The following is a 19,862-nucleotide window of genomic DNA, read 5'->3' on the forward strand; positions in this document are numbered from 1 at the left end:
TGTAACTCAGTGAGACCCTGTTTTAAAATAAAGAAAAAAAGGGCCGGGCGTGGTGGCGCACGCTTGTCATCCCCGCGCTTGGGAGGCAGAGACAGGAGGATCAAGCAGATTCAAAGCCAGTCGCGTGCTCTGGCTTAGGAGACCCTGTTTCCAAATAAAAATGTAAAAATAGGTCTGGGAGTGTAGCCCGGAGTTAGAAGGGCTTCCAGGAACCCCAGTACCATAAAAATAAATAAATAAATAAATAAATAAATAAATAAATAAATAAATAAATGAATGAAAGAAAGGAAGAAAAATAGGGCTGGGGGTGCAGCTCAGAGGTAGAACGCCCTTGGGTTCCATCCCCAGTAAAACACACACACACACACACACACACACACACACACACACACACACACTGCAGTTTCCTTTGAAGATGGAGTAAGTCACCTAGGATTCAGAAATGAAAGCTAAAGAATCTGGCAATGGTTAAAGGCTTTTTAAAGTCTTTCTTCTCCAAACCTGTAAGGGGAGTTTAAACTAATCGTGACTCTGGATAGAAGAACAAAGTTTAGGTAACTCTAAAAAAACCCTCATTATTTTCCATTTGGCTTTATTAGAATATATTAAAAGGAACTGGGAGTCCTGAAGAAAGGAGGTTGTTATGGAAAACATTCCCCTTGGCCCTTAAAGTCACTGAATCACTGCATTTGGGTTACTCACTTAGAAGTTCTAGTATAATCAAGTTTTCTATCAGAAGAGAATCATTTACTGAAATCTAAGAGGACTTTCTCCAATGGCACCCAGAAGGAAAAAAAAAAACCCTGTTGAATTTGAAAAGTTATGTATGTATGTATGTATGTATGTATGTATGTATGTTTGTGATGCTGGGGGTTAAGCCCAGGGGCATTCTACCTCTGAGCTCCACCCCCAGCCATATTTTATTTTTTATTTTGAAACAGGGTCTCACTAAGTAGTAGAGGGCCTCACTAAACTGCTGAGGCTGTCCTCGAAATTGTGAACCTCCTGTCTCAGCCTCCCGAACACTGGGATTACGGGCGTGTGCCACCATGCCTGGCTAAGTTATTAGTTATATTACCTTTCAAACGCAAGAGAAAAGGCTGTCTAGTTCAAGTCAGAAACCCAGGGTCGAGGTTTCCAAGGCCCCTTTATTGGGGGAAGGTCCCCTTTATAGCACAAGACTTAAAGGTTCTGACAACAATCCAATCCGTTCCTAAAAACTGGGGTGAGGGGAAAGGGGAAAACAAAATAGATATACTCTTTATACATACTGGCTGTAAATTAAGAGAATTTATAAAATGGTCACCTTTCTTACAGAATAAATGAAGATGGAATTATGAATGCGCCTCCAGGCTTAAGTTGCTTTTGTTCCGTTTACCAATAGTAAATAAATAGAATTTGTCAGCAAGTCTGGGATGCGCCCTCACCGCCTGGGGCTCTCTGGTCATTGGGGGCCTTTCCTCTCTGGGATGCTCTTGTGTGAAACGTCTGCACGGACAGGGGGGGACGCCAGCTTCGCCGGCCTCTCGTGGTATGTGGTGTCTTTTCGGGGTGGCATCCGTTCGTTGATTCGATCCAGGCCTCGGGCTTCTTCAAAACTCCGGATCTTGCGTGAAACTGAAAACCCTTTAATGGCTACAGAAAAACAAGAAAGGGGTGGGGAGTGCTTGGTCAGACTGCAAAGCTAAAACTTAACCAAATGCTTAGCACACAGAGCTCTCCTAGGAACACACAGAAAGGTGGCCAGGGACACAGAGCTGGTGATGGGGACAGGCAACGTTTGACCGAAACGGTCTTGTCTAAAACTACGGCTTCCATACAGCCCGAAGGGTAGCTGAAATTTAATTTTTATAGAAGCTCACAATGAATAACCATGTCAAAATAAGACCTGACAAAAAGCTAGGAGGTTCTTGGCCCCAACACATTTGAGAAAGAGGGTGTTTTTTTTTTTTTAATGGGCCAGAAACATGCTGAAAAATTTAAAGGCAATACCAGGACAATAGACCAAGTTAAACACAGAGCAGTTGCTTTTAAACACAAATACTACATTAACTACAAAAGAAAAAAAAAGATAACAAGAAAGCTCATCTTTTTGTTTGGGACAGCTTTTTAACCCACATAACCAGGAGCTGAACATAGAAACCATCAACACAGCTTGTAGATATTTTCCTTCTTTTTTTTTTTTTTTTGGTGGTACTGGGGTTCCTGGAAGCCCTTCTACCTCCAGGCTACACTCCCAGACCTATTTTTTACATTTTCATTTTGGAAACAGGGTCTCCTAAGCCAGCGCGCGCGGCTGGCTTCGAACCTGCGCGATCCTCCTGTCTCAGCCTCCCAAGCGCGGGGATGACAAGCGTGCGCCACCACGCCCGGCCGATATTTTCCTTCTGATTTGACTTTTGTATCGAGGAAAGGCATTCTCAGTTTGAACCACTTTATCTAATAAAACAAATTTATGATACAAGTCTATCAATTATAGTGGTTTTCATCCACAAATTCATAAATGGCGTTAAAATATGTCTCCATAGAAACAAAGATGATTGGACTGCCTCAAGGCAATCTCAGAACAGAAGCAATCTAAATTCTAGTCTCCTTTTGGCTCTGCTCTTAATAACCTTGAGAGCCGCTGGGTAAAGAGGCCGGCTCGCGTGACTCTTGGTCAAGTGGATGCCTCTTGTATGCAGAGGGATACACGATAAACCCACTTCGCCTCTCACCACCAGATGCTGAAGCTTCAGCCATCGCATTGAAACTGACAGAGCCCAGAAAGGACTTCAGCTGTGGTGAAGGTCATTTGAGTGAAGACAAAGACAGGACCACGAACATGCTTAGAAGAGCAGCTTCTTTCCTCTCTGTTCGTGTCCTGGTGACACAGTAACACAAGCTCTGACATGTCAACGATGCTTTTTAAAGCCAGTAGACAGACACAGGAGACCTCTACCAGAGTACCATGGCCATACCTCCCTGGGCCTCTGTGGCTTCTACCGTGGCTGTGTGGGAGCAGGAGCAGGGGCATGCGATGAGGACAGAAAGAGAGTGAGTGAGCCGGCGGCACCGCTGCCAGCAGATACCCCGGCCCGCCCGCAGCTCCCCTCCACACCAAAGTCCACGCGGAGAGGAGCGAGGGCCAGCAGGACCGCTGAGGCCACGCAGGGCAGTCCTGGACCGTGGTCATTTCAGGGCAAGGGAACAGCGCTCTCTTCACTCGAGACTGCCAGCTGCTAGCTCACGGCTTTGCGTCATGTTTCAAAATTACTTGTCGAATGGAAACCTTGACGTCACGACAGAGTTTTAGATGGAAATGACTCAGCCGGTATTAAATGAGCTGCGGCCGGGCCTCATTTAAGGACATCCAATGCTACTTCTGATGTGGGGTCCAGCTGCCCTTTTTAAAAATTACCTAATAATAAAGAAGAGTAACCTTTGAAGAATAGACTGGCATTTGGAAGAAGAAGAAAGAAAAAAAAAAAGGTTACAAGGTAGGGGCGATGTCTATTCCAGGGCGGACCACATACAACTACTCGATTCCAGTGCAAACTCATGGACCAATCTGGGACTGGCAGCGTGCGAGGCCGGCATCCCGTGTGCTCCCGGTCAGTGTGCAAGGGAGCCGCAAGTGACCAGCAAGGCCCTCTTCTCCCTCCCTCAGTGTTCAAAGAGGAAGCAGTTTTAAAATTAGCATCTTCTTTTCCATACAGCAAAACCTAGTATAGTGAACAGGTTACAAACTGCACCAAGAAAGATCCTGTTAGGGCAGCCTCGTCAATTCCTCCATCACCATCTCCTTAAAGAAGGCGCAGGGGGTGAGCAGCAAGGAGAAAGGAAAAGAACAGGCAGAGGCAACTTCCGCGCACGGCGTGGAGGGGGGCGTTTGGAGTCAACCCCTCTGGGGCCTGCGCTCGTGGAGGGGGGCGTTTGGAGTCAACCCCTCTGGGGCCTGCGCTCGTGGAGGGGGGCGTTTGGAGTCAACCCCTCTGGGGCCTGCGCTCGGCCACCAGACGCAGGCGTGTGTGAGAGCACTGCCGCATCGCTTGATCTCCTTGGGCAGAGGAGCCACACAAGAAAGCTGTGGTGCCGCGGGAACACGGCACTGAAGCTGTGGTGGGCAGCCATAGCCAGGCCTGGCCTGACCTGCCTGCAGAGTGCTGGGCCAATTACAACTCGAATCTGCCAGTAAATGGATACTAGCGTGGCGCTGCTTTGGGCCTTCAGGGAACTGCTTGTTTGCACTGGGTGTTGAGACCACAACCTACACGGCGGACGTTATAAGGAACAAGTCATGTGAAACTACTCAGCTGCTTTTTTTCCTCTTTCACATCTTTACTGAAATATAACGCATATGCCGTAAAGCTCACTTGTTTAAAGGGTACGCGTCAACTGTTTTGATATAGTCAGGGGTGGGAAATCATCACAATCTGTGGTTAGGACAGTTTCATTAGGCTGAAAAGTAACTCTCTCATCAGCAGCCACCGCCCTTCTCTCCTCTCACCTCTTCCCCGTAACCCCAGCTCGCCACTAAGCCACCTCTGTCTCTGTAGATTTGACTATTTGACGCATTTCACAGAAGCGGAATCAAATACTGTCTTTAGTGACTGACTTCTATTACCTAATAATGTTTTCTTTTCCTGTGTGGTGCTGGGGTTGGAACCTCTGGGCTGCACCCCCAGCCCTATTTAATTTTTTATCTGGCAACAGTTGTTGAGAGCCTCACTGTCTCAGCCTCGCAAGTCCCAGGATTACAGGTCTGTACTACAAAACCCAGCTCTAGCAGTGTTTTCAAGGTTCACCCTTGAAAAAGTGCATGCACTTGTACCTTTTTCCTTTTTATGGCTGAATATCACATATACTATATTTTGCTTATCCAGTTGATGGATATTCAGGTTGCGCTTACTTTGGGGCTATTATGAAGAATGCTATTTATGGCCAGGCGTGGTGGGGCACACTTGTAATCCCAGCATCTGGGAGGCTGAGACAGGAGGATCAAGCTGGGTGTGGTGGTGCACGCTTGTAATCCCAGCATTCGGGAGCCTGAGACCTAGATGATCGCGGTTCGCGGACAGCCTCAGCTACTTAGTGAGGCCCTCTGCAACTCAGTGAGACCCTGTTTCAAAATAAAGAATAAAAAAAGTAGGGCTGGGGGTGTAGCTCAGAGGTAGAATGGCTCTGGCTTCCATCCCCAGTGCTGAATAAAGAAAGGCCATTTATGAACATCTGTGCCCAAGTTTTCTGTGAGGTCCTATTTCCTTTCCTGGGTAGGGTATATGACTAGAACTGAATTTCTAGATTATATGATAGCTCTGTTTAACCCTGTGAAGAACTACCAAAGTGTGTTCTCCAAAGGCTTGGTGCCTGCTGGGCAATGTTCTCCTGCTGAGCTACCCCGCCGCACTTCTTGTCCTGAAGCCATCCCTCTGTCCCAGTGGCTGAGGTGGTATCTCACTGTGGCTGTGATTTGCATTTCTTAAATGTCTAATGATTTCAAATATCTTTTCATGTGCCGTTTGTATGTCTTTTTTAAATAAATTTTTATTGGTGCATTGTAGTCATACTTCTTAATAGGACAAAAAAAAATTGAGATATACATGCACACATCACCCAATCAGCCCTTACCCAATTCCTGACTCCTATCCTCCCCCTCCCTCCTTCCCATGCTTGGTTTCCTGATTAACTTTGATATGTTTGTTTACGTACATCATTTGCTTTAATGAAATTCCCTCTTTCCCCCTCCCATGCCCTCAGAGAGGTCACTTTAATTGCTCCTCTATAGGATCTCTTCTTCATCTAGAGTTCCTCCTGTTACCCATTTCTCCCTAGTTTTTGCACATTAGAGAAAGTATCTGATTTCTTATTTTTTGGGACATTTCACTACAAATGCCATAATTTTGTTCTCCTTTATGGCTGGGCAAATTCCATTGTGTACACATCCCAGAGTTTTGTAATCCATTCATCTGTTGAAGGACATCTTGCATCCTGGCTGGTGTCCCACGGTTTGGCAGTGGTGAACTGTGCATCTATGAACACGGTTGCTCATGCATTAGTTTGGTATTTTGGTTTTCATTCTTTTTGGTAGATCCCAGAGGTGGTGTTGCTGGGTCATACGGTAAGTTTGTTTTCCTTCTTCTGAGGATCTTTCATACTGTTTTCCAAAGAGATTCCATCAAATTTTTTTTTTTGGTGTTCAATTCCAATTTTCTTTTTTTTTTACATTATTTTATTTTTTATACATTTACTTATTTATTTATTTTCAGAAAAAATCGATCCTAACATGAAATATGAACTCTAAACACCCAAAATATCTCGAAAAAGAATACAGCTAGAAGATGTACAATTTCTGATTTCAAACCTTACAAAGCAACAATAATTGAAACAGTGTAGTACTGCTATATAGGCAGATATATAAACCAGTGGAGTAAAATAAAAAGCCTAGAAATAAATTCTTCCATATATGGTCAAGTTATTTTTGACAAGGTTTCCAAGAACATTTGGTGAAGGAAATAATAATCTTTTCTCTAAATATTATTGAAAAATAACAATTACATAAAAAGGCATAAAATTGGACCCTTACCTAATACCATATACAGATATTAACTCAAAATAGATAAAAGACCTAAGTGTAAATTTTAAGACTATAAACTTTTAGAAGAAAATCTGGGTCATAAAACTTCACAACATTGAAATTGGCAATGATTTCTTAGATATGATTCCAAAGGCACAGGCAACAAAAGAATAAAAAAACTTCATAAAAAATATTGTACATCCAAAGACAATGCAAATAAAATTAAAAGTTACGATAGAATGGGATAAAATATTTCCAAATGCTATATCTGAAGGTATATTAATATTCCAAATAGAAATCCTAGAAATTAGCAACAATAAAAGCAAACAATACAATTTAGAAATAGATAAAAGACTAAAATAGGTAATGAATCTCCAAAGATTTTTATATGACCAATAAACTCATGAATATCACTCATCATTATCATAATATAACTAATCATTAAGGAAATACAAATAAAAACTATAGTGAAATACTATTTCACATTTGTTAGGATGGCTACTTAACATGAATTACCTTGCTCCAGCCCTTTACCTTGAAATTGTTACTATCTTTACTTGTAAAGTGTGTTTCTTGTAAGCAGCAGATAGATGGATACTGGTTTTTAATCCATTTGCCACTTTATGTCTTCTTATTGGGGAATTGAGGCCATTTATATTCAGTGTGATTATTGAGAGATAACGTTTAACTCCTAACATGTTAAGATTTTATTTCTGTTTGAAATACTGTTTATTCTTCTTTGCTTAGTTGTCTGCTGGATGGAAAATCTTATTTCTCTGGTTCTGGTGTGTGTTACCTATTTCTTCTTTGTGGTTAGTATCTTTGAGTATTTTCTCTAGCGCTGGTTTTGAAGACATAAATTCCTTCAGTTTCTATTTGTCATGGAAGCTTCTTACTTCCCCATCTAATTTAATAGATAGTTTTACTGGGTAGGAAATTTTTGGCTGGAAGTTGTTTTCTTTCAGAGTTTGGAATATGTTACTCCAAGCCCTTCTGGCTCTCATGACTTGGTTTGGGAAGTCTGGAGTGATTCTAATTGGTTTGCCTCTGAATGTCACTTGGCCTTTTGTTTTTGTTGCCTTTAAGATTCTCTGCTTGGCTTCTACATTGGTCATTTTGACAATTATGTGGCGTGGGGAACCTCTTCTCTGATCCTGTCTAAAGGGAGTTCTATAAGTTTCCTGGACCTGTGTATCGACCTTTTGCTCTATGTTTGGAAAATTTTCTGCTATTATTACTTTGAAGATATTATTGATCCCTTTGTTTTAACCTTCTTTTCCCTCCTCTATTCCAATTATTCTTAGGTTAGCTTTTATTAAAATGGGCCCATATTTCTTCAATGTCAGATTCCTACTGTCTGATTTTTTTTCTAAGTTATAAATTATGCATTCGTTTTTGGAGTGATCATCTTCTAGGAGTGAGACTCTATTCTCCATGTGGTCTAATTGATTGTTTATAGTTTGAATTGATGCCTTTACCTCAATGATTGCATCCTTTATGTCTTTTAGACTCTCTCTAAATTCTTTTCAAAAGTCCTATATTATTTCTACAGTTATATTCCTGATTTGATCTTCTGGAGATCTCTGAATTTCTGTTATCAGGTTCTGATACTATGGGGTTGTGGGCATTCATTGCTCTATTGTTATTCCTCTTTCCCATGATTTCAGAAGTTTGTGCCTTCTCTGGGTTCTTCCCCAGTTCACCACAACTTCACTTAGGGTGCTTTGGATCTCGAGTTTGTTGTAATCTCAGCCGCCACTACTCCTTTACTCGGTTGTATTGTAAAGTCTCAGACCCAGGGAGTTAATTGAGGCTGCACGAGACCGCGGGGGTGTCGGGCTGGGCGTTTTCCCACAGGGAGCTGCAACTAGGGTGTGGTATCTCTGCCACTGCTACTCTTCACTGGGTTGGTCTGTAAAATTTCAGACCCAGGGAGATTATCAAAGCTGCGCAAGTCCCTGGGCATGCAGTGCTGGGATTTATCCTGTAGGGGCCGCAATTTTACTTACAGTGATTGTGTGCGCCGATCTGGAGCTGTCACGGGCCTGGTGAACTCGCTGCCGCTGCTGGCAATATGGAGCCGTTGTCACGCCCTCGGCCGTGAGGCTGCATATTTCTTTTCTGGTTTTGAGCTCCGTTCTGAGTCCCTGGAAGGCGTGATGATCTTGTCCACTGGGAGTTTTAGACGTTCTTTGTGCTGGAAGAACTGCTGAATTACATCCAAATGATCCGCAGCTGCTCACTTCAGCTCCTTGTTTACCTTTCCTCTCTGGAGCCTGGTACTGTGAGGGAAGATGGCGCCGGCGCAGCTCTGCCACTGCATTGTGGGCTGGTTTCTTTTCTGGTCTCTACATGTTTTTCTAGACTTCTTTTTCTCTGTCCCTTGTGTTTACATTTTTTATTTCTCTGCCGATAGTGTTTTCTGGCTATGAAAAGCACTGATTTTGTGGCAATCGAGATTGAGTGTTACCAGGACTTGTAAACGCTGCATTTCTTGGTCGCCATCTTCCTGGAAGTCCCATTTGTATGTCTTTTGGGAAAAATGTCACTTCAAATACTTTATTTTTTAATTGTGAGGAAATTTTTTCCTTTTTTTTTTTAACCTGGGGGCATTTCAGCTCTGAGCTACATGCCTAGCCCTATTTTATTTTGAAACAGTAACTTACTAAATTGCTAAAGCTGTCCTTGAACCTTTGCTCCTCCTTTTTCAGCTTCCCATGTAGTAGGATTTAAGAATGCGCCACCACGCCTGGCTTGTAATCACTTTTTATTTTGTTGTAAGAGTTTACATTTTCTAAGAATCAGTCCCTTATGAGATACATGGTTTGCAAATACTGTCACACATGCTATAAGTTGTCTTTTCACTCTCTTGATAATACCATTTACAGCACAAAAGCTTTTAATTTTGATACAGTCCAATTTATAACTGACCTAATTTTTATCATATGTTCTTTGTGAATTTTTGCTCTGTTCCCGGCTTTCCTGCTTATTTTGGCTATTAGCAAGCTCCAAGGCAAATAAATCTGTGGCTGACTGTTGCATTTATTTTTAACTCTTTTGTGCTCCAATTTCTGAGCATATTTATTTTACACTGTATTGTACATGTACTGTAACGCCCTCAAATCCCTCTTGGGACAAAGGGTGGCATTAATTAATGTATGCGGTAAGGGCGTATGGGATATTGCCGGCTGAAATCTTTTCAAGTGAAGTTATGTGAACAATTAAAGCTCTTTCTCAGCTATTGCTCCAGTGAGCCAATGAACCTGTGGATCCGAGACTCTATGAAAATGATAAAACAAACTCAGTTCTTGTCAATAAGTGACAATAAGAAGCTCTAAAAAGCTGGAAGAAACTTTACTATTGTTCTTCTCAAACATGCCTGAAGATTTCTATCAATTTTGGAAATATCAAGAAGTAATCCTAAATTGATTAAAACATTTATCCAAATTAAGAATGAAAAAAAAAAACTGGATACACTAGGACTAGTCCAAAACGTGACCCAGAGTTGCAAACAAATTCCCAAATTATACATGTATAGAATTCTCTGTTCTTGGCACGGTGGCACACGCCTCCCAGTGCCTGGGAAGCAGAGACATGAGGTGGCTGGGTTTGAGGCCAGGGTGGTAACTTGGCAAGAACGTGTTTCAAAACCAAAATAAATATGGTAGCTCCAGTGACCGTTTCTATGCCTAGAACTAGTCATCTAGCCATGGTCTCTTATCTCTCCCTCTTTTGCTGGATCTGTGTTCATTCTAAAAACACTAATCTTTTCATTCCAGGACTCCCTCTGCTTGGGAGCCAGCTCCCACATACTGCCTGGAAATAATACTTCAATTGAAGAAGGGACTTTGTGGCACAGGGCAAAAATACAGCCGCTGGTGGGGGTGCCCGCACTTCCAAGGGAGAGGCTGCCACTCCCAAACTGTTCTCAGAAAGGTATAAAACACACACATGAGGAGTGGAGAGCTTAACTCCTTTGTACATATGTCTATGCATCTATAACGACAACCTGGACGGTGAACCGGAACTTTCCCAACACTAGAAGTGCCTGTGGCCGTCAGCACCGCACCAGAGGGAGCCCACTCTGGCTTCTCCTACCACTGCCTGCTCTGCCGGCTCTTTTTTTTTTTTTTTTTTTGGTGGTACTGGGGGTGGAACCCAGAGGCTTTCTACCTCCGGGCTATACTCCCAGACCTTTTTTTAAATATTTTATTTGGAAACAGGGTCTCACTAGGTTGCTGAGAGCCTCACTCAGTAGGTGAGGCTGGCTTCGAACCCATGCAATCCTCCTGTTTCAGCCTCCCAAGCGCGGGGATTACAAGTGTGCGCCACCACACCCGGCTCTGCCTGCTCTTAAACATCACCTTTACATCAGTCTGTGCTCTTCTGTGTCTGGCTTTTTAGGTTACCTTATGATCTGTGAGATCCAGCTACGTTGCCGCATGTACCCATAATATGTCATTTTTAAGAGCTGGGCCTGGTGGCACGTGCTTGTAATCCCAGCATTCGGGAGTCTGAGAGCGGAGGATCGCAGTTCATGACAGCCTCAGCTACTTAGCGAGGCCCTTTGCAACTCGGTGAGACCCTGTTTCAAAAATGAAAAGACTAAAAAATAGGGCTGGGGGTGTAGGACGGAGGTACAATGTCCCTGGGTTCCATTCCCAGTACTGCAGAAAAAGGTCATTTTTATATAAATAAAATACAATTTATAGACCCTGCTCTCAGTGAACATTTGTTTCCAGTTTGGGGCTATTATGAAAAAAGTTACCATGAGCATACTCTGCAGGCTTTCGGTAGACAGATGTGCGAGTTTCTCTCTGCTATACCAAGCGCGGAGCTGCTAGTTTATGGGGAAGAGATAAGGTATGAACTGTGAGGCAGTGCTGATCCTTACGGGACAGACATAACTTTGACTTACTGCCCATAAGTTTGCCAAGGAGCTTGAACCAATTTGCAAACCCACTAACACATGCCTAGTTTTGCTCTCCACAAAGTGCGTGGTATTGTCAGATACCAAGACATGGTGTTGTCAGATTTAAACATTTTAGCCATTCTAATGGGTTTGCAGTGTCTGTCACTATAGTTTGAATCTCCATTTTCCAGATAAATAACCATAATGAGCATCTTTTCATATGCTTATTGGCTACTTTGATAGATTCTTTCGTGAAGTGCCTATTAAAATTACCTGACAATTTTTAAATGTTTTTCTTGTTATTTATAGTTCTTTATCCTGAACACAAGTCCTTTGTCAGACATATGTGTTATAAAAATCCAGTTTGTGGCTTGCCTTTTACATCTCCTAATCATGTATTTTCATAAAGAGAAATTAATTTTTTTGGTGGGGGACAGTCTTGCTATGTTGCCCAGGCTGGCCTTGAATTCATGGGGCTCAAATGAACCTCAGCCTCCCAAGGACCTGTAGCTATAGGCATGTGCCATCATGCCTGGCTAAGAGAAAATTATTTTAATGAGCTTTAATGAGATCCAGTTCATGACTGTTTCCTTTCTTTCTTTTCTTTTCTTTTCTTTTTTTTTTTTTTTTTGTGGTACTGGGGTTCCTGGAAACTCTTCTACCTCTGGGCTACACTCCCAGACCCATTTTATATTTTTATTTGGAAACAGGGTCTCTTTAGCCAGCATGGCTGGCTTTGAACCTGCGATCCTCCTGCCTCCGCCTCCCAATGTGTCCTTAAGAACTCTGCCTACCCAGATGCTTTCTCTCTGTACTTTCTTTTAGGAGTTTTATTGCTTTACCTTTTACTTTATTTATTTATTTATTTACTTTTGGTGCTGGGGATTGAACCCAGAGGCATTTTACCCCAAAGCTATACTAGAAACAGGGTCTCACTAGGTTCCTGAGAGCTTTGATAAACTGCAGAGGCTGGCTGGCTTTGAGTCTGCGATCCTCCTCTCTCAGCCTCCCAGGTACTGGGATTACAAGCCTGAGCTACCAAACCTGGCTCACCTTTTACATGCACATTACAATCCATTCTGAATTAGTTTTTGTGTTCAGAGGGAAGGAAGTAGGGGTTAAGACTCCTTTTCTCCCCCAGATAGCCGTCCAGTCGCTTTAGCATCCTTTATGGAATGAAGCCTTGCTTTGTAACTGCAGGGGGAGTGCTGGGGGAGGGGGCACCCTCTACGGAAGAAGCGCCTATACTCACCTGTCTGGATGGTCTGCTTCCCTCCTGAGAGGACGCCCCGGGGGAGGGTGCCTGTGGGAGTGAGGCCCTTGAGAGTCAGCACACTCTCACTCTCCTCCCTGCAAAGGAACAGCGAAGCCCTGGTTAATGCCAGGGGCCACCCTCGGCACGCCAGCCACACCCAAAGGAAGGCACCAGGTGGAGGGCGGGCTCCCCACCACAGACCCGGCCCCTGGCTCGAGGAAAAGGGGTGTTCTGCCAATATTCCAGGTTTTGACAATCGGCCAGCTCTTGCTTTTCAGCCAGAGGCACTTACAGCCAGGCACTATTTCCCACACAGTATCCATTTAATCCACCTAGCCACCTGTGAGCAAGGTCCTATTTATCTCTGTTTTCCAGACCAGGAAACTGAACCACAGAGATTAAATCCACGATCACACAGCAAAGAGGCAGACCCAGAATTCGAGCATGGGCCATCCCCACTAAACCACTGCAAGCACTCATCTAAGCGGCTCCGAGGGTCGCTCACCACGAGGCCTCGTCACGTTAACGTGCAATCTGGCTCAATCCGTCAACCTGAAGACTAGCGGTTCCAATACCAAATTCCAATTCTAAAGACGACTCTAAAACAAGCTACTCATGTACTTTCAAATGCCTTTACCCCACACTGTGACCACAGATCATCCTTACCGAAGAATCGAAAAGACCCGGGCCATCTTCCCTATGGCTCTGACCTTATTCTTGATGACCTCTTTCCGATCTGAGGGGTACCCTTAGGGAATACAAAGAAGGAGGGGTTAAAGGGTGTGTTAACAGGTTGGCTTTAAAAAAAATGCAGGAGGAAGTTTTTTTTTTTTAATGAAAGGGAACTGTGTTTTTATTTGTTTTTTAAGAAATCAAGGTCCAAGTTTGTTTAAACAAATAAAAACTCCCCCAAAGTTCAAAGGAGCAAGAGGAAAAAAATGTAGAAAAAAAAGAGGTAAAGTAAAAAGCATGAAGGGCGACAGAACGAGACAGAAGGAGGGTGCGTGAGGTGGGCGCCCCGTGTCCCGACACGCGCACACTGAAACACAGAGACAACCTCGCAGAGAGCGGCTGCGGCAAAGGCCTCCTGGGATGGCGAAGGCCCACGCTGGCCGGGGCTGTGGCCCACCAAAGGCAGGTGGTTGTCCCAGCAGTGTCTGCGCATGAGCACGGGCTCAGGCAGCTCTCCTGGACTTCGCGAGGGCTGCTTCATCCTGAATTTCACTTACTCATATCAGTGAGTTATCTCTTCAAAGCACTACTGACCGCTGAGCAAGACAGATGGCAAGGATGGGTGAGGTATTTTAGAAAGCGACAGAGGAGGGGTTAAGGCATGGCTTTTTCCCGTCTAAGCTCTAGGAAGCAGCCCACACAGGAGAAGCCAAGGTCAGGCGTTGCACCCGGCAACAGCACTCAAAGGCTGGGGAAAGAAAGCATGGCCTCTCCTTCCTCACCTCCAGTTCTCGGATCCTGCTAGATCCAGCAGCAGGTCCAGAGAAAACAGACATTACCATCGACAGGGAAGACGGAGGGCCATGTGAAACTGTCCACTTGCAATTAAAAACGCCTGACCAATAGACTGCGGCAGGACAGACAGGGGCTAGAAAGCTCTCAGCACACTTCAGTTGGGTACCTTTCTGGTAGCTTGAAACGTAGTGATCTTCAGGGAGAAGAGACACCAAGAAGCAAGGAGATGAAGATGGAGATATGAGGAGAGAACGAAAGGGAGATGGAAGAACGAAAACCACAGTGAAGCGTCCCGTGGGGGCGGGCGGCCGTCATCGGCGCGAGGGAGGCCTGGCACCGCCACGCATGCGCATGCTAGACGCGACGCCTCTCCCAGTGTCTCATTTCTTAAAAGTTTAACGTCTTGTGTTCATTTTCGCCCATTATTATTCGATATTTTCTAATTCCTACAGCCCACGAAAATAACAGTAGACAAAGAAAAAAATCTCCTTTGTGGAACAAAACAAGGCACAGAAACAAAGGGCAAGACCGTTTACAAATCTCGGAGGAGCATGTGATATTTATTTATTTATTTATTTTGGTGGTACTGGGGTTCCTGGAAGCCCTTCTACCTCCGGGCTACACTCCCAGACCTATGTTTACATTTTTATTTGGAAACAGGGTCTCCTAAGCCAGGGAGGCTGGCTTCGAACCTGCGCGATCCTCCTGTCTGCCTCCCGAGCGCGGGGATGACAAGCGTGCGCCGCCACGCCGGCTAGCACTGTGGTTTTTCAACGGAGCCCCTATCTTATCTTTCGGGGGTATTTTCCTTTTTACGGTTTTAAACCTGCAGAATTTCAAGTTCACTCGGGTTGCGTTTGGCGGCTCCTGCTGCTTGTCTCTAGGAGTCTGCTCCGGCTGTGGCGGCTTGGCGCTCACTCCCCCGGGAGGCTGTTGACTGCGCTTGGGCCAGGGCTCTGGCGGCCTCTGTTGCTAGGCAGCGGGCGTGCACAGTCACGTGTCCCTCGGTTTGGGCAAAGCGTTGGCGCTCTCCATTGTACCTCCAGTCTAGACACGGTTTGGTTCACACTTATTTGGAGACTGGACTTCAGGCTTGGAGAAGAGGCAGTTGCCCCGTGGCAACCAGGACTTTAATTGCTTTGCACCCGATTTTACTAATGTCAGCTTGCTGCCAGTCCGCCCTCCCCCGGCTCCCAGTCCTAGCAACTGGTGCTGGAGCGCAGCATTCCCTATTGCTAACCTGGGCTTTAGCTCCCCATCAAGCTGAGTCAGTGATACTAAGGCATTTGTTAATCCACCTTCCAAAAATCCCTACAACAATCTCCCCAGTTTTATAGGCATATTACCCTTTTGTACCTTTTTTAAAATCATGAACTACAATAACGATACAGAAAGTACACAAAAAATACATAACCCGATGATTTAGACAAAGTAAATGCCTATAAAAGCACCACTTGGACCACTGAACCGAGCACTGCCCGAGCCAGGGCGCGCCTCAGCCCCTCTGGATGCGGCCTGTCCTCCCCAGGGGAGCGCCTTCTTCTGACTTCCCCTGAAGTCCTCTTGCTGCCCTTTTTAGCTTTACGGTGGAAGCACCATCCACAAGCTCTTCAGCCTCATTGATTTAAATTTTCTGTAACTGGAGTTTCTTTTGCTCAGCGTCATGGACGGACCCCGCGTGTCCCCTGTTGCTGTGGCCGTCGTCGTCTTCCCGGTGCACCGCCTCACCCAGGCAGCCTGCCCACGAATCCTACTGCCAGTGGTCACTTGGGCAGATTCTGACTTTTGGCTTCTACAAATCAAGATTCTATGTGTATTCCTCATATATGTCAACTCTGGATAAGAGTTTGGCATATCCATTTTCATATTTACACACACACAACACACACACACACAACCAGAGATTGAACCCTACACCTCACACACGCTAAGCAAATGCTCTACCACTGAGCTACATCCTCTTTTTATTTTTTATTTTGAGAAAGGGCCTCCCTAAATTGCCCAGGCTGGCCTCGAATTTGCAATCCTCCTGCCTCAAACTCCCAAGTAGCTGGGCTCACAGGAGCGCACCACTACACCTGGCTTGATTGTAGTTGTTTTGATTTTGTTTTTGTTTTTGTTTTGCAGTGCTAGGGATTGAACTTAGGGGCATTCTACTTCCAAGTTATACACCCAGCCCTATTTTGTATTCTTTATTTTGAAACAGGGTCTCATTAAGCCTTGGTAGGCATAACTAAGTAGCTGAGGCTGGCTGCAAACCTGCGATCCTCCTGCCTCAGCCTCCCACGTACTGGGATTACAAGCATGCGCCAGCATGCCTGGCTCATCTGTAGCTTTTTATATCTTTTGCAAATGAGAATTTTGTTAGCTGTATTGCAAATATCCTCTTCCACTCTGTAGCCTGTCTTTTCACATGCTTGGTAGAGTCTTTGGATATAAACCAAAAAAAATTTTTTTTATGGTGCTGGGGACTGAACCCAGGGACATTTTACCTCTGAGCTATACCCATAACCCAATTTAAAAAAAAATCTTTATTTTGAAACAGGGTTTCACTAAGTTGTGGAGTGCCTCACTAGGATGCTGAGGCTGTCCATGAACCTAGATACTCCTGTCTCAGCTTCCAAGTACAGGGACTATAAGTGTGCACCACCACGCCTGGCTCAAATTCTTATTTTTAATATTGTCTAATTCATTACATTTCTTGTATGGTTAGTGATATTTTTGTGGTGCTGGGGGGGGTGGAACCCAGGGGCTTTCTACCTCCAGGCTACACCCCCAGACCTATTTTATAATTTATTTGGAAACCAGGTCTCACTAAGTTGCTGAGGCTGGCTTTGAACCTGTGTGATCCTCCTGTCTCAGCCTCCCAAGCACTGGGATTACAAGCATGTGCCACCATGCCCATCTGGTTAGTGATTTTTGTGTCCTACTTAAGAAATTTTTTTCCCTTTAAGGTCATGAAGATATGCTGTATTATAAGTACTGCATTATTTTGCCTTTCTTTTTTACAGTTTATTTATTTTTGTGATGCAGGGGTTCAAACCCAGGGCCTCACACCAAGCCAGGGCTCTACAACTGAGCCATACCCCAGTGCTTTCACTTTTCATATTTTAAAGTACAAATTCATTTGACCCTGGTCTGATGGTCTACACTTGTAATCCCAGTTCTTGGGAGGCTGAGGCAGGAGGATCACAGGCTCACAGTAAGCCTCAGCTACTTAGTGAGGCCCTCCTCAACTTAATAAGACTCTGCTTCAAAAATAAAAAAAATTAAAAACCAGGTAGGGCTGGGAGTAGAGCTTGGAGGTAGAATGCCCCTGTGTTCCACCCCCAGTTTCACAAGAAAAAAATATTCATGAGTGTACTCAAGAGAGAAATGGTTCCAGGTGTCAGCCTTGTCTCTTGGTTTCTGTCTCTTTCCAATTACTCTGTCAGCTTCTGATGCTTTTAAAGCGATTACTTTTTTCCCCTCTCACTTTTCTAATTGTCTCAACAGTCGGGTTTGAAAGCGTATTTAGCAGGTACTAGATCTGCCAGGGAAGCCAGCAAGCTGCTCCAGGAGGAAGCAAGAGTGAGCTGAATAGGCACAAACTTGAGAGGAGAAAGGAGGCCTGCGTGGGGGAAACAGTGCTCCAGGCAGAAGGCCTATCATAAATTGACTGACCTGGCTCTCCGTCTCCACGAGGGACATTTGGATGGTTTGAACCTTTGGTAGTAAAAGCAGGACTTCAATAAATATCCCATTTACGATGCTGGCATACTTTTGTAAGCAAATGCTCATGATAACCAAGAACCTTTTCTCAGAGCAGGGACAAGCCTGTAGTCCCAGCATTCGGAAGGTAGAGGCAGCAAGATCGCTTGATCCCAAGAGCTAAAGGTCAGCTCGGGGGACACGGTGAGACCCCACCTCAAAAACAATAAACAAGCAACAACAAAAGAGTCCTGTCTTAACACATATCATAGATTTCATAATATCTCCATTTCCATTTAGATTTGAATGTTTTTTTTTTTGTTTTTTTTTTTTTTTTTTTTTTTTTGCGGTACCGGGGATAGAACCCAGGTGCATTCTACCTCCGAGCTACACCCCCAGCCCTATTTTTTAGTCTTTTTTATTTTTGAAACAGGGTCTCACTGAGTTGTGAAGGGCCTCGCTAAGTAGCTGAGGCTTTCCGAACCACGATCCTCCGATCTCAGCCTCCCGAATGTGGGATTACAAGTGTGCGCCACCACGCCTGGCTGAATGTAAATTTTATTACATGTTTCTTATACACTTTGTCTTCCCCTAACTTCTCCCTTCCCCCTCTCCTCTCCTCTCTTTGTTTTCTTGTCTTCTTTCTCCTTGGCTGTACTATATCCTTGTATTGATCCTATTCCATAAGTCAACGTATTCACAAGCTAAGTTCTCTCTGCTCTTCACCTTCCATATGAAAGCTGAACCATAAGTCTATGTTCCCCACGTGCGCTAGATTACAGCTGAGTGAGTCACCTTAGCACAGAGCCCGGGGCGAGGGCAGTCCTAGGGTTGTGCTCCAGTGACCACTATCTGTCCAGAATCTCCTGTCCTCTCAGATAGGTTAGGATCTACCTTTGAAGTCTAGCCTCTCGGACACACTGGGAAGAAAATTACTTGGCTAAACATACAACAAATGTTACTATATAAAGATCCCTCACACACTAATAAAGAAAAAAGCCATGTGTATAACCCAGTGGAAAAACAAGTAGAAGATATGAATTGACATTCAAAAAGAGAAATAACCAAGGTCAATAAACACAAGAGAAACTGTCTGCTAGTTCTCATAAAAGTACAAATTAAAAATTCAGAAACACAGCCTGTAACAAGCATAATAAAGAGTGCTGGAGAGAGAATAACATAATATGATAAGCTGCTAGCCATGCACCACACAGGAAAGTAAGCTGCTGCCCTACTAGAAGCTGGAGCAGATTAGAAAACATTTTGTTGTTTAAGATTTTTATTTTAGTGTGGTCCTGGAAATCAAATTCAGGACCTCACACATGTTAGGCAAGCACCAAGCTACGTCCTCAGCCCTTTTTGGTTTTTATTTTTAGACATGGTCTCAGTAAGTTGACCAGGTTGGCTTCAAACCTGGAACCCTCTTGCCTCAGTGTCCCAGCAGCTGGGGAGCCCAACTTTAGATTTAAAATTTTTTAATTAATTAATTAATTTATTTCTGTACTAGGGATTGAACCCAGGGGCATTCTACCTCTGAGCCATACCCACAGCCCTGGGTTTTTTTTGTTGTTGTTGTTATTTTTTTATTATTATTTTGAAACGGGGTCTCTCTAAATTGCTGAAGTCTTGTTCAATTGCTGAAGCTGGCCAACACGCAATCCTCCTGTCTCAGCCTCACAACTACTGGGATTAAGGTGTGTGTCACTGTACCTGGCTTCGGATTTAAAATTTCAAACACTAATTTACACATATGCAATTTGTATAAGTGTACCCTATGCAAATAATAAGAAAACATTGTTTTTGTATGTGTGCATGTGCTGGGGTTGGATTCAGGACCTGGCACATGCCAGGCGGGTTCCTTAGCAGTGAGACACACCCGGCCCTGAGAAATGCTATTCTTGATTTTCTCACACTGCTTTGCTTTCTTTCACATCTACCACCATCTGAGTTGTACTTATGTCTTGTTTGTCTTCCCTACGCTA

The 19,862-nt window shown here is 44.2% G+C and overlaps 1 protein-coding gene across 1 annotated transcript in view; it reads right to left on the bottom strand.

Annotated features, from left to right (window-relative positions):
* Positions 1-1,444: 1,444 nt before the first annotated feature.
* PPP3CC (protein phosphatase 3 catalytic subunit gamma) overlaps positions 1,445-19,862 on the bottom strand; it is a gene marked incomplete at both ends in the record, with an annotated part of 55,774 nt that continues 37,356 nt past the window's right edge. The window contains 5 exons of the mRNA XM_080710214.1: positions 1,445-1,635; positions 2,961-2,990; positions 12,721-12,818; positions 13,390-13,459; positions 14,342-14,383. Coding sequence (XP_080566340.1) covers positions 1,445-1,635; positions 2,961-2,990; positions 12,721-12,818; positions 13,390-13,459; positions 14,342-14,383 — 431 coding nt within the window. The remainder of the gene's footprint in view (positions 1,636-2,960; positions 2,991-12,720; positions 12,819-13,389; positions 13,460-14,341; positions 14,384-19,862) is intronic.

Source organism: Muscardinus avellanarius, assembly GCF_963383645.1.
Source record: "Muscardinus avellanarius genome assembly, chromosome: 14".
NCBI classification, from domain to species: Eukaryota; Metazoa; Chordata; class Mammalia; order Rodentia; family Gliridae; genus Muscardinus; species Muscardinus avellanarius.